Source organism: Ipomoea nil, unplaced genomic scaffold (genome assembly GCF_001879475.1).
Source record: "Ipomoea nil cultivar Tokyo-kokei standard unplaced genomic scaffold, Asagao_1.1 scaffold2115, whole genome shotgun sequence".
In the NCBI taxonomy this organism is placed as follows: domain Eukaryota; kingdom Viridiplantae; phylum Streptophyta; class Magnoliopsida; order Solanales; family Convolvulaceae; genus Ipomoea; species Ipomoea nil.
Window position 1 is genome coordinate 411,397 of NW_017618543.1, and position 14,686 is coordinate 426,082.

Consider the following 14,686-nt stretch of genomic DNA (forward strand, 5'->3'; position numbering starts at 1 on the left):
ATAATGCATGCCCAGCTGGCTCTGCACCGGTGCCCGAAGCACACAATTTCGCTTAATTGTGCAACACCAAGAGGGGTTGAGGAAGAAGACGGGGAAGAGGTAAGGCCAAGGTGGCAACAACAATAACTCCCGAAACCAGAATAAAAAAACAAAAATGATCCAACTTATCAGGAACAATCACAAAATCATAACTCTGGCATAGCAGCAAGTTATGCTTCACGTATGGGTGTAAAAGGCACAGTTCATGTGCATGCCACACCACGAAGCATTTTGCTGAAACCTGAACGAACAACACCATGTTGAATCCAACAAAGTTGCCTTGCCTAAAGCAAAGGCTCTTGTTGGTCGTATTGATGACCTACTTTTGAATCCTTTTTGGTGTTTATCAATATTTCCACCCAGTAGACACATGTGAGCATGTTGTCAATTACGAACAAATTCATTGCCGAATTTCTGAGCAAACGCTATTTAATTAAATACTCAATTCCCCGATTATCCTCTTAAGCATATAAGGATCAATAACGCTGGTGAATTCAACTTGTCTACTTTTGATGAACCTAAAAGGGTTTAGCTAAATCTCTAAATTTAAGTTGCTTGCTAAACCATTATTTTTCAAAATACCAATGTGCCAGATACTTGTCGGGAAATGCAGTATTCAGGCTGCTACTTTAAAAATTTTGACACACTGCATATCCTTATTCCCCCTTACATCTAAAACGTGATTTTAAAACAAACATTTCCCAAATCTGTGTTTCTATTCTTATGAATGCAGTCCAATCTATTACATAACCACCATAGTATACCTCTCAACCTCCATCTGTTGTCTCAAATATTGCCCCTCAGAGAGACACAATGGATACATTGACTGCATGAATATCGGTTCACTGCATTAGAGGGAGATATGATCAAATTTAAATGGAATGCCGAGAAATTTCATGGAATGAAAATGATCTTCAAAAATTAAATCCACGTACTAATTAGACTGAAATGCAAGTTTAGAAAGAAATCAAACATATCTGCCAAATAAATCTATTTCATAAAAAGAGTGACTATGTCTCGTACACATTCCCCAAATTGGACCATATATACGTATATCAATACTCCTTGACGCCAGAAGTGCAGGAGATTCATTAATATATAAGAACACATAACAACTAGATCTAGTAAAGAATTTTATCACTCTTGAAAATTCTGAGAGCTCTTGAAAATCTTAAAAAGTTAAATGTTTAAGACGATCGTCTAGACGACGAGAAAACCTGTTGTGGCCACGTGAATTGTTGAAAATATTTTAAAATTAGTTATATTAATTAATTAATTAATTAGGATGATTATCTTTAAATTATTTTAGATTTAGTTTGTTAGAATTATATTATTATTTATGTTATCCTAAGTTGTTGGTTAGGATTAGCTTATTATATTTTTAATAATTATCTCATTTATGATTTACGTGGTTGTAATATGTTTGTTAATGGCTATTTAAGGTCATTGCATGCTAAATAAAATACAGAGTTGAGTTGGTCATGGCAAACCTGACTTATCAAGTGTAAAACCCCACTTGTGGCGTCATCCCAAATCCTATGTTCGTATAACCCGGTGTGGTCGAGGACTTATCAAAATCCAAAAATTAACCATTTTCCCAACCTAAATTAAACCCTCGATTCCGAATAAATCACTCTAAAATATTTTTTGTAATTCGATTGTGAAGAGAAGATCGGGCCAACCAGGTTTGCATCAAAACCCTAGTAAAATTATAGGTGGAAGGCATTGAAGATACTTAGAGTTAAAAACACCTTGAAGACATTGAAGCTCTTTAGAGTGTTCAACTAGTTTGCAACATTCTAGCCCACCAAACAATTCGATAAATATAATTGTGAAATGATAAATATATTCACATATGACTAATTATAGATTCAGGAGTTCTTCCAAGCTCTTTAGAGTGTTCAACTAGTTTGCAACAAGCTAGCCAACCAAACAATTCAATAAAACATAATTGTGAACTGATAAATATATTCACGTATGACTAATTATAGATTCAGGAGTTCTTCCAAATCACTCAAAGAATTTCGATAAAGCAACAATAGTTTTTCCTCTAAAATAGCTTTACGTGTCTGTGTGTATGACTAAAATTAAGAAATTAAAATACTTAACTTTAAAAAAGCTGAGATTAATTATCAAAAAAATAAATAAAAAAATAGCTGAGATTAAATAACCATAAAGTTATACTCCGTATATGGTATTGAGTCCAATGAGATGTTTTTTTTTTTTTTTTTTTTTTTTTTTTTTTGGTGTAAAGAAAAAAAACAACCATAAAGTTTGAGATTCATTCAAAAGAATACGCTTTCCTTTCTTAAATAAACTTTCAAATTTCAATGACAGCTTAGTTTTTATTTCATTGGTCGACTTTATCCAAGTGACTATATACCCATTTTCATTGGTCGACTTTATCGAAGTGACTATATACCCATTTGCCTATTCGATAGATTATCCAAGAAGGGAATAGGGATCTACAATGTATTACAAAATCATGATGTAATGTTACTACTCTTGTTCATTATGCAAAATACAAAACCCCACGTCGTTCAAACAATTTCCTTTTCTTTTTACATACTTTCTCAACATATTAAAGCACTAAAACATGTTCGAACCTGAAACCTCTCATTTAAGGGGCTACAGGTATGCCGTTTGACCACAAGGCCTTTGGCAATAATTTTCTTTTCTAACAAAAGATAAAATAAAACTAAAATTCCAAATGCAAGAATATCCAACACCAAAAGTCCCCATCCCGGCTAGGAAATTAAAGCAAGATTATAAGACATTTTGGCGGCTCTTAAGATTGGCAAAGAAGCCAATGTTTCCCAGCAAGAACAAAGCGATGACAATAATGGATGTGAAAATTATCCGCATCCACTGCTGCATTTTCTTCTTGTTTTTGTTTCGAAGTGGTGGAGGAATAGGTTTTGTCTTATTTTGCTTTGCATACTGAGGGACCTTTTGAGTTTTCTTACCACCCTCCTCAGTCTCCTTTGTTTCAGCCTCATTCACAATGTCTTTTATGCTCTCACAGAATGAAACATTTTCGCTCTCATTAGCAGCTTCGCTGCCACCACCCTTCTTTCTTTCCTTCTTTCTCAATCTTTTCTCTCTCTCCTGTACAGATAAAACAAAAAATCAGAACAATCATATGTGCGTTTACATATATCCATCCATTCACACACACAAACAAACACACAAGCTCGCCTTTTAATTTTCATTTCATGTTAGAACAAATATAAATAGCACAAAGATGATGCTAAAAGCTTCACCCACCTTCTCTTTCTGTTCTGATTCCTTCTGAGCTCGTAATTCTGACCTCACTTGAGCCTTCTCTGCATTTCTCTTTTTCCTTTCCAGTGCCTCCTTAGCCTTGGCAATCTCCTCTAACCGGCGTTGCTCTTTCAGTCTAGCAGCAGTCTCCAACCTTTTAAGTTCCTCTTCCTTCCTAGCCAACTCCAATTCCTCCTTTGTTTGAATTTGAATGTCTTCCCTTTTCACGTCATTGCTTACATCCCAACTAGATACACTGTCTGCACTCTCCAAATTAGACTTCACTGTGCCAGTTTTCCTCTCTCGTTCAGTCTTTTGTCCTGTCACTTTCACCATAGGCTTTCTGGCTATGCCTTCATCCTTGATAAGCATTACTTGTTTTTCTTGCTGCAGTGGCAAGGTTGGTGAGACAAAATCAACTTTTGATGTACGGGAAATCACTTTATCAGTTCTTTTAGCTACATAAACCGGGAGAACAGGTGGATCCTCATTAGGGCCAAGAGAACGACCGTCCAATGTTCCCAATCTCCTAACTGTACTCCTCATGTTGCACCTCACATATTCCTGGCGGAACTCATCATCCCTATTCCAGAGTTCCATATATTTCTCAACCTGAAAATTAAAACTCCTAGTTGTCACATTATATTATTCTAAAAGATGACCAAAGAAATGAATTAATGAAAAATTAAAACTTCTAGTTGTCACATTATTCAAAAAGATGACCGACCAAAGAAATGAATTAACCAACCTGGTTGGCACAAAGATGATGAAGAGCTTCAGTGTCTTTGCATTCAGCATGACGACTAGCTGTTGATGCATTATCCTTGTACATCCGGAAATGGTTGTTCTACAGTTTCAGAAGAATTTAATTTTTAGTTGCTACAAAATATTGGCATAAACATTTATCGAGAGGATGAGAGAGTAACAATAGGCGTCGCCAAGTTCTGCCATTTTGCACCAAAATAAATAAATAAAAACCATAATTTGGAGTAGATCACTAACTCATTACAGTTTAGTGTTTCATATGAGAGAATTGAAAATCCTTCAAAGTTCATACCCTAAACCATTAGGCCAGGCACATAAAGTTCTCAAAGAAGATACTTGGTTTAAAAGTTGTATTTATGCCTTAACCATTTAAAAAACATAATAATAAAGCTACAAAAAAAAATGACAATGAAAATAGAGTCCATTAAATTTGCAGGCTTTTATACCTAGGTGTATTCTTAAATAGTCACGCAAGATACTCATTCTGGTAAACGCTCCTCCACTGAAGGGGCAAATATGCCATATAATCACTACCAAAGCAATTCTCCTAACAAATTACAGATATTCTGTTCCAACCTCCCTCAGGGATAAGAAAACAATCATCTAGTCACTATTAAATGAATAGCCACAAGTATAACAAGTTCTGAAGTGTTCACTCAGCATGATCTACAACTTGTTAATCACAGAATAAGCTAAACTTCAACATCAAAATATTACTACTAACCTTCTCATATAGTATCTTTTTCAAATTCTGCAAGTTTTCGTATGCTGCTTGGCGAATTTCATTAGCAGCCTTATACTGAACTCGCAATTCCTTGTGCATTTTGTTTTCATCTTCAAATCTCAAGCTTACTGCTACAGCAACTGCTTCAGCTTTTGATACCTTGTTTTTAAGGATATCAAGCTCTTTTTTCAAATTCTGCAAACGTTAAGGTCAGGTAAATGCAAGTTAAAGGAGTTAATTAATGAATGAAAAAACATTAAAACTCAGAATAGGATTCCTGCTAAAGGTGCAGACTGCAACATATTGAATAGAATTTCAGTATTTCAGCGTGTTACCTTTAAGCTCTCTTCAATTTGGTCTCTATTGTCCAGAGCCTGCTGGACTTCATCACAACTACCTATGTTAGAGGATAATTGATCTCGCAGCTGCTTCAGCTGCTTAATTTCGCGAATTAAGTTCTTTTCCTCTTTTAAAGGAAGAGTTTCATGCTCTATCATGTGTTCCATGCTACATATCTGTAGCCATGAGTAAGTTATGTAAAATGTTAAAAACAGAATATAAATGTGATAATCCTCCAAATATTCTGTAATTGGGAAGGGGATAGGGTGGAGGTGAATTCCTACCCTTGCATCTATCTCCTCAACAGAAATTGCATTCTTCACTCTATTAATTGCAGTTTGAAGATGCTCAATTTCAGCACGCTTTGACCTAACCAGCTTACGTGCAGCTCTCTCTTCTAATTTGGCAGCTTCAAATTCAACACCATCATGTTGGCAATTGGCCTGCACAAAAGACTCCCACAATTCAAACCAAGTCTGCAATGCATACAAAAAATTGAAAAACCTAAAATGTTAATCTTACTCTCTTCTTTTTTATTTCCTGCCAAATAGCATCCCTACTTTGGGTCTTCTCATCAACATGTAGTTGTGCAAGTCTGATCTTCTCTCTAAGCTTTTCATCATCAAACCTTGGCATCTTGATCAGGAATTGGAATGGCTTTTTCAAGCCTCCAAAAGTCCCAGTACTAACATCCTGTCCAGCAACATTAGCTGAAGAACCTTCCAGCAAAATATCCAATGTTTCATTGCACAAAGATTTGTCAGCAACCACAAATTCTTGGCACACCAAATTGTCTTCACTACTTCTTTCAGAACCATTACATTGAACTTCCAAGTTTTTAGTGTGGTTTGGTGGACTGCCATTGTTGTCAAAAGAACTTCTCAGAGATTCCAGTCCAGATTCAAGAGTATTATCACCATGCATGTCCCTATTGATTGAAGTAGATGAGTTCCCAACTTCAGATAATTGTACAACAGTTGAACTAGATTGGCCATGAGCAAGCTCAGCACCCTCATTTGAAATTTCAGTTCCACCTTGCACTTTCTGTTCAGATTTGTCAGTGAACAGGCTAAATGTGGTTTTAGAGCTTGAATCTGTGGGAGAACAACTTGATATGCTGTCATGACCAAGAAACTTGCTCTTCACTACAGCAGCTTCTGAGTCGAGATTTTCTGATTTTGAATCATGAAGAGAACTTCCACCAGCCAATGCAGACACTTCTTCTGATGCAGAATTTTGAATCCCAAATTCAGTTCCCAGGCTTGTATCATTCTCCAAAGAGTTCATAACAAGTGCACAGCTGTCATCAGCAACAGAAGATACAACGTGTTCATCACAACTCCTAGGTTCCAGGACCTCAGCATCTTGAACAGAAATGTTTTCTGTAGGCAGAGAAGCCCCATACATGTTTTCACAATCTGCACTGACCTTTCCAATTGTATCATCAATTAGCTTTTCTCTGGTGTCACCTTCACTCATCATGCAAGCAGCAGGGTCACCTATGATCTTGGCTTCCTCAGACAATCTGTTCAATTCATGGGAACTTTTGTAACACCCCCATTTTTTTTTTTAAACCAAAAAAACATAGCATAAAAGACAATGTTAATTTGAAAGAGAATTCAAATGCGGAAGCTCAAATAAACAACAGAAACAAAGGGGTGTTATGCCACGCTTAGGCAACACTAAGTACATATTTTCGAAAATAGATATAATTTGTAAATAGGTTTTGAAACCAGTTCAGTAATATAGTTTGACTCACACCAAAGATAAGTAGTATATTATTTACCAAAATGGTTTTCCCAAAATAGTATAGGCACCAATGCCATAACACACTCTACTCAATAACAATACTAGGTTTCATGCAAGGTAATATGGTTTCAAAATAATAACCTTTAACCCTTTTCAAAACAACATAACTAGTTTATAAAGCATTCCACTCCTTTCCAAAATAACATAAGCATGGAGGATTCATAAAATAGCCTTTCCCAATATTTCTCAATATCAATTCAGCGTATAACTTCCCAAATAGTCATTCCAAAACATAGATAGATATACAAGTATATATGGAGGAATTCACAATAGCATAATAATATATCTCTCCAAGTTATCATATCAAGATATAGATTTCTCTCAAGTCATTCTCAAAAACATATATGTCAATAATAATAGATAGGGAGGAATTCAAATCATATTTCTCAAATAACTTTTCCAAGTATCACATATCCATATACTCTCATATATATAAGGTGAAAAGGGACGAAGGGTCTTAGATCAACTAAGCCCTAGTGACACGGTAATCCACTCTACCGGCCACTCCACAAGTTTGTCCCTTTCGTGGGATAAAGGACTAAAACCTTAAGTGTGCACACCCCCTAATGGGCTTCCCCCACCCAAAAGAGTAGTAACTAGTCCAAGTAGCCCAGAAATGTTTTCTACCATGCTACTCCACATATAGTAGGTATCCAGGATGTTTTCTACCAGATACAATCTCATCAAAATAGGGCCGGAGCCCACACTAGGACCAAAGTCCACAAATCCACAACCATCCATCATATCCACATATCCTCCAAAAATAAATACAATATCCTCCAATTATAATAATAGTTCTCCAAGAAAAGTTTTCATAAGTATTCTCATTTGCCCGTAGGCTATCCAAATTATAGTTTTCAAATAATATAGAGTATATATAACCCATCAATATCCATACTTTCCAAATTAGTTTTCATCCTCCAAAAAGAATATAATAGTATGCAAAATAATAGTATGCAAAATAATACATTTTCTCTAATTTACACATTTCCTCCAAAAAGATAGTCCTTCAAGAATAAATATAACTTCATATCCTCCAATATAAACATAGTTTCACTCATTTCAATATACTTAGGTTTTCAATCAATATTTCTCAAAGTATGAGTTTCATCAAACTCTATAGCAATATAAATATATGTATATATCACAAAATTATAAGTTTTCCAATACTCAAATCAATCCCAATTATAATGGGGTTTCAACACAAAACATTTAGGCACACCATAGATTATACACCTTTCAAAAATATAGTTTCAACCCATATAAATCACACGTCAACACCAAAATAACCATATTTTGCTATTTATCACATTTTGAAACTAGAACACATTCTCAAAATAATTTAAGTACACAAATCATATAAGTAGAACATTTAGTAGGGCAAAGTAATTTAAACGGACATAGAAACTTACCTCACAGCTAAGCTCCAAAAGCCAAATACTCTACCTTAGGCTCAACTCTTAAACTAACCACTTCTACATGGAACCTGTGGATCAATCAATTCTTCATTTAATCATTAATCCAGAATCATTAATAGTCCCCAACCGAAATTACCAAACCATCCACTTCATCATCATAGTTCGTAATTACTATTAATATTCTATGTAGTCCATCATCATCTAATCAACACAGAATACATAATCATCTCCATTCTAAATCATTATCTAATCATCTCTAATCACCCATTATTAATACTATAATCATCATTATTATACTCGTCATAAACCATCATATTATTTCATAGCATCATCATGTCATCATCATATAATAACCAACCATCATTAGCCATTAATCACCATTAACTTAAAAATCCTAATAATCATCATTAGCAGCCCATCGTTAACATCTCTTTGCCCTTCATCATCCAATAATTATTATTAGTTCAACATTATTAAGACATAATCCAATCATTACCACAATCGTTATGCTTTATTAGTCCAACCATCATTATCAAACTTAATCACCATTATTAAGCTAATCATCACATTTTCCAAATTAATCTTCAGGTCTACTTCACTCAGATTAATCCATCCATTCATTATTAACTAATTAAATAAACAACTCAATCAATAACACTAATTATCGTAACTAAACCTTCACCAAAGTCATTAGTCTTTAATTGCCTTTATAATCCATATTCAAAACAACTTCAACAACAACAGTGGAGGCTCACCTTCGTCCGACGTCCAACTCGCGTTGCCAACACCGCCGGAACCAGCCACACCACCGCTGTCCAGCTGCCGGCTGCCGCAACTGTCGATCTGCTAGTCGAGAGATAGAAGAGAGACGGCAAGGTAGCTGCTGCTTCTCGTCGGATCTGCTTCGCCACTACACTCCGTCATCCGTCTTTGTTCCGGCGTCACAGAGAGAGGAAGAGAGACGGCCGAGAGAGACGAGAGGAGAGGAGAGACTTCTATATTTTGGGTTGAAGGAGGTGAATAAAATGAGTGAAGAAGATGCAATAAGCTGGAGTCTTGGGGAGGAAAGAAATGGGTTTGTCTGTAAGGGAGAAGGGAATTACCGACAGGGAGAGAAAAGAGATATTTTGGAGATGTGCTATAATGGTAGGGTTTTATTTTTGTCTTTGTCTTGGGCTAAATGAATAAATAAACAGAATTGGGCAATTTATATCGTTCACCACGGTGTGCGGTTGTACGTTCAGATGCAAAACGACGTCGTTTTAATTTTAATTTTTTTTTTTTTTAAATTTCGCTACCCAGTGTTTGACAGTTAATTTTCCTTTTTAAAAAATCTCATGTTCAAAAATGTACATAATATTATACTAGAATACACATAATTGTATACATGAATGTACATAATTATATAACAAAATACACATACTCTTTTTTAAAAGATAGAGTGAATTCTATTTTTGGTCCTACTGTTATATAGGTGTTTCCAATTTTAGTCCACCTTAATTTGTTTTGCCACTTTATGACCCACTATTATTGAATGTGTTTCACTTTTAGTCCACTGTTAGTATTTCTATCAAGAGGCCGTGTAATCTATAAATATTTTGATCTTTCTTCTCATCCAAGGCTATGTGTTTGACTAAAAGAAATGAGAACATTAAACCTAAAAGCTAAGAAACCTCGCCAACCCATGTTGGAACGAACGAAACGATATAGCTTTGGCTTCCCATTCTCGTTGTTCGAAGAGCCATCTTCGAATATCGGAGGAGGAGGACGAAACGCCTGAATTAAAAGAGAAGAGACAATCATAAAAAGACTAAAATACCCTTAGATTATACGACCTCTTGACGGAAATATTAACGGTTGACTAAAAGTGGAACACATTCAATAACAGTGGTTGTAAAGTGGCAAAAAAAATTAAGGTGGACTAAAATTGGAAACGCCCCTATAACAGTAGGACCAAAAATAGAATTCACTCTAAATGATAATACACATAATCTAACATAATACATAATAAACATAAACTTTTAACATAATACACATCAACTCTTAACATTATACACAAAAATTTCCTGATTCGGATGTACATAATTGTATAAAAAAAATGTACATAATTGTATAAAAAAATGTACATAATAAAAAATATACATAATTGTATAAACAAATATACATAATCATGTCAACTTCCTACCGCGCCTCCCAAAACGACGTCGTTTTGGGAGGCGCGGGGCGCACAGTGCACTGTGCACCGTGGTACAGGGTATAACGGTTTGACATAATTGGGTTAGGGAGTTGGGCTTAAAATAATCAAGTTATCTAGGCTCATAGAATACAATTGGACTTGGGAGTGTAAATCATTTGGGCTTAGAAGTTAATAGACATAAAATGATTTTAGCAGGCTCATGATAAATTTTGGATAACAAAATCATGGACTATAAATTAGCTTATTTGAATTTTTGAAGTAAAATAATTTATTTTGACAGTATTCAAACTAAAACAATTAGGATCGAAAAAAATAAATTTTACCCTTGAGAATATTTTATTAAATAAGGTGGTTTAAAATAACGGGGTGTCACAACTTTCACCAACATCAATTTGTCCACTACCATCGTCTGATTGAGAAACATGGTCTATAGAATCAATTGGATTTTTTCTGGTGTCACCTTCACTCATCATGCAAGCAGCAGGAGCACCCACATCAATTATCCACTACCTTATTCTGATTGAGAAACATGGTCTGTAGTATCAATTGGCTTTTCTCTAGTGTCATCTTCAGTCATCATGCAAACAGCAGGAGCACCCATGATCTTGGCTTCCTCAGAATATCTGAATTCATGGGAACTTTCAGAAACATCAATTTTTCCACCACCTTCTTTTGATTGGAAAACATGGTCAATAGCATGATATACAAGTAGGCTAACGTGCTTATCACATAAAACACGCGAAATGGCCCCTCCTGATTCCAAGAAGGTGTGTTTCTCATTCACTACATTTTCCATCTTGTGCCCCTGGTCAACTCTAACCCTTTCAAGTTCTGGATTTAAATCAGAACTGAAACATTTACTTGATTCCTTCTCAAGGTTCTCCCCTTCATGATCAAGTTCACAAGAATTTGACTCTGCAGGAATATTAACATGAGTGTATGATTCACCATCCTCCACTATTTCAGTTGCCATTACCTCAGATTGCTGCTGATCATTTACCTCCCCAACCTTTGGTTTGGCATGTTGGGATTTGCATTCAAAATCATTCATGGGAGCCATTATACATTTCTCTCCCTCTTCTAACACATCAGATGGCTGTAAAGTTTGGTATACATAATAATTGTCAAATCTATATTGTTTGTCAAACCTAATTTATTTTATTCAGTGACTGAATCTGCATTTTCTACACCAACGGTTGAATCTGAATTATGTTGATCTACGGTCAAATCTAAATCTGAATTATGTTGATCTACAATCAAATCTATATTATTTTGCTCAAGTGGCCGAATCTAAATTAACTAGGTCAACAACTGAATCTATAATAATTTCCTTAGTTACTTGGTTGGCATCTCTGGAGTCGGTCACAGATGAGGACCTCAAATCAATCTGACCCTGAGAGGTCTGTGGTTTGGACTCAACAATACACTCATATTTTTGTGACTCAATAGCTTCGATTTGATTCTCTACTGAATCATTAGAAGCAACTTGCTTTCCATCCACGTTTTCTTTCCCAGCCAAACAATCCTCAAAAACCTCACCTCACTGGTCGAGAGGAAGACCCCAATCCCTTGAAGAGAACTGTGACTCTCCTCTTCAATGGACTTATTTAAATCCCCACTTACAGTAGAATCCTCTACAACCTCGGTTTCAGCCGAGGTAGCAGGCACATCAGTGTCGAGTTCATTAGCACCAGGATTATCACTCGTACGGTCACTCCCATTGACAAAGACATAGAAATTTTCTGAATCATCCATGTCACTGGCGTTAGTTTCAGCACCAACAACAAGGTTAGCCTCGTCACTACTCACCTTCTACACCGACACTGTTAGATCCTGGTAGGAATCCATATCCAGTCTAGAGTTAAATTCCCGCTCCCGAGAACACAACACAGAACCCTTTGTGTCAGCCGTCATTTGAAATCAACCGAAAAAAGTCAACACAATGTATAACATATACGTCACACACACATTAAAGATTAACAACAAATGAAACCAAATAAACATTCAAATCCTATTTTCCAGGAAGATAAGAAAACCAAAGTGAAAAGTAGGAATTAAGAAGAGAATTGGATCGGATTTACTTACAGGATAGTGTTTGATCACAATGCAGAAAGCAGGAATTCAGCCCAGCGAATTCGAAGCAATAGATCAGGAAGGAGATCAACACAGACAACACTCAAACGAAGAGATTAGCACACATTATTAGTAGAAAAACGACGAAAGGGTTTTGAAAGACGCGAGATCAGAGAGAGTAGTTTTTCTCTCTCTAGTCTCTCCTGGCTAGACTTCTCCAATAATTTTTTTTTAAAGCAAAATTATTACTTATTATATATTGAACTTGAAAATGTTTCTCGGCCCTATAATTATTCCTCACAAATTTAAAAAGAAACATTATTTATTTTATTGGATTACAATTACTAGTGAACTGACTTACCACAACATCGGCTAGTAAAGAATCTACATATTTAATTAAAAAAACAATACACATCATCAGTGATTGATAGAAATCAATAATTGTAAGGGTCTCTAGTACAATTCATTGAAAAATATACCAAACAATTGCATAACCAAAAATTACCATATATGAACACAAAATTTTAACAAACAGCAAATTTCACTTTTAATAACCAATTATTATGATATTGTTATATTTAGTCATACTGTTAGGAATATATTGTATAAGTTTTGATGAGCCAAATGTATTTTGTAGACCCCAATTTTATTTTATTTGAGTCAGTTCTGGTTCACAAAGTATAGTGCACCACTGCCATGAAGCCTACATGAAGTCTACGAGAAAGCAGTTTGAAGGAAGAATAAATGAAAGCGGGATCATAGCTTAACACATTTATGAAGCATCAAGTCACTAAAGCTTGAGATGGATGAGATGGTAGAAGACTTGTTAAAGTATACTTGATGCGAGATGATCCATAGTTCAATTCCTATTAGAAATAATTTTGGTGTAAAGAAGAAATAAATATCAGGAAATGATATCACAAAGAAAATATCATGAGAGTAGTATCAAGTAATACTATCATGAAAGAACAATTTTATATCATGATAGTTACAAATATCGAATGATGACGTCATAGTGTGGTATGGCTTGAGGAGAACACGTGGAAGAAATGAGACAAAAGAATTTAAGTGCTAAATTATATAAATTGGTTACTCAGTTGAGATAGAAGAAGCCTTGCCAAGCAAAGCAAATGGTCCATAGTTTGATTCCCACCTGAAGTAATTTTATGAAAACATGATATTGGTCCATGATATCTGGTCCGTGATACAAGGTGGAACATGATAGCTAGCTCATGATATGAAATTTGACATGATACTAGTCCATACTGCAAGGTGGAACATGATACTAGTCCATAATACAAGGTGGAACATGATACTAGTTCATGATACGAGGTGGAACATGATATACTATTGGGACATGACATCATCAAAGGAGCTATGACATCATCAAAGGAGCTATGACATCATCATGATAAAATAGTTAGACAGAAACATTCTTTTGAAGCTCTGTTTCTGCAGAAGAAGTCGAAGGAGAAGAAGAAGCTGATATACGAAGGAAATCTTTTTAATACTCAAGCAATAATCAGCAGATAAATTATTTGATCAACTTGGCACATCAGATCAATAATTCAACAAAAGTCATGCCAGAGAAATTCAAATTTGGAGGCTACCCATTCCAAAGAAAAGCTTTGTCAGATTAAAGGAGAGCAACAGCAAGATTTCTCAAAATCTTCTGACATACGGCGAAATGACTTTGCAGACCAAGTTGGCAAAATTATTTGATCAACTACAATTCAAATTGGACGATCGAGATCGAAAGTTGATCAACGGGCAAATAGCTTTCTTTGGCTATAAAATGCCCAAGCAGACTTGAAGACAAACTCGAATTCTACAACGAAGAATATCCAATCATACATCAAGTGATATATTGAGCTATAAACAATAGAATTCAAGTCTGAGAGAAGAAATCTTTGTATTTCATTGTAAATCTTCTACTGAGTGTAGAAAAGGGGTAGAGTAACTGGAGAGAGTGAAAAACCCAGTTGGAGTGTAGCTTTGTGCGTAGCACTCGATTGTAAAGGGCAGAGTAACAAGGGAGCTTGTGAAAACCCGGTGAGA

At 35.4% G+C, this 14,686-nt stretch overlaps 1 protein-coding gene across 2 annotated transcripts; it reads right to left on the bottom strand.

The window, feature by feature from the left end:
• Positions 1 to 2,512: 2,512 nt before the first annotated feature.
• On the bottom strand, positions 2,513 to 11,176 carry LOC109148497 (proton pump-interactor 1-like). Of its 2 annotated transcripts, XM_019296245.1 has the most exons (9): positions 9,114 to 9,442; positions 8,353 to 8,426; positions 5,654 to 6,656; positions 5,416 to 5,574; positions 5,128 to 5,307; positions 4,793 to 4,987; positions 4,052 to 4,150; positions 3,307 to 3,915; positions 2,513 to 3,147 (listed from the first exon to the last, which is right to left on the bottom strand). In XM_019296245.1, the coding sequence occupies exons 3-9, from the start codon at positions 6,611 to 6,613 to the stop codon at positions 2,806 to 2,808; spliced, it is 2,544 nt and encodes an 847-aa protein (XP_019151790.1). In that variant the 5' UTR covers positions 6,614 to 6,656; positions 8,353 to 8,426; positions 9,114 to 9,442; the 3' UTR covers positions 2,513 to 2,805. The 2 variants fall into 2 exon arrangements, with proteins under 2 accessions (XP_019151790.1, XP_019151789.1); XM_019296244.1 differs by lacking the exons at positions 8,353 to 8,426; positions 9,114 to 9,442 and adding an exon at positions 10,938 to 11,176 and having other exon boundaries at positions 5,654 to 6,630.
• Between the last annotated feature and the right edge of the window lie 3,510 nt (positions 11,177 to 14,686).

Coding starts and splice junctions, on each gene's coding strand:
- LOC109148497 (XM_019296244.1), bottom strand. CDS start 11,028: ATGATGAGTGAAGGTGACACCAGAAAAAATCCAATTGATTCTATAGAC. Junction 6,631..10,937: donor TAGTGGACAAATTGATGTTG/GTGAAAGTTGTG, acceptor CCAAGATCATAG/GTGACCCTGCTGCTTGCATG. Junction 3,148..3,306: donor AATCAGAACAGAAAGAGAAG/GTGGGTGAAGCT, acceptor TTATCTGTACAG/GAGAGAGAGAAAAGATTGAG.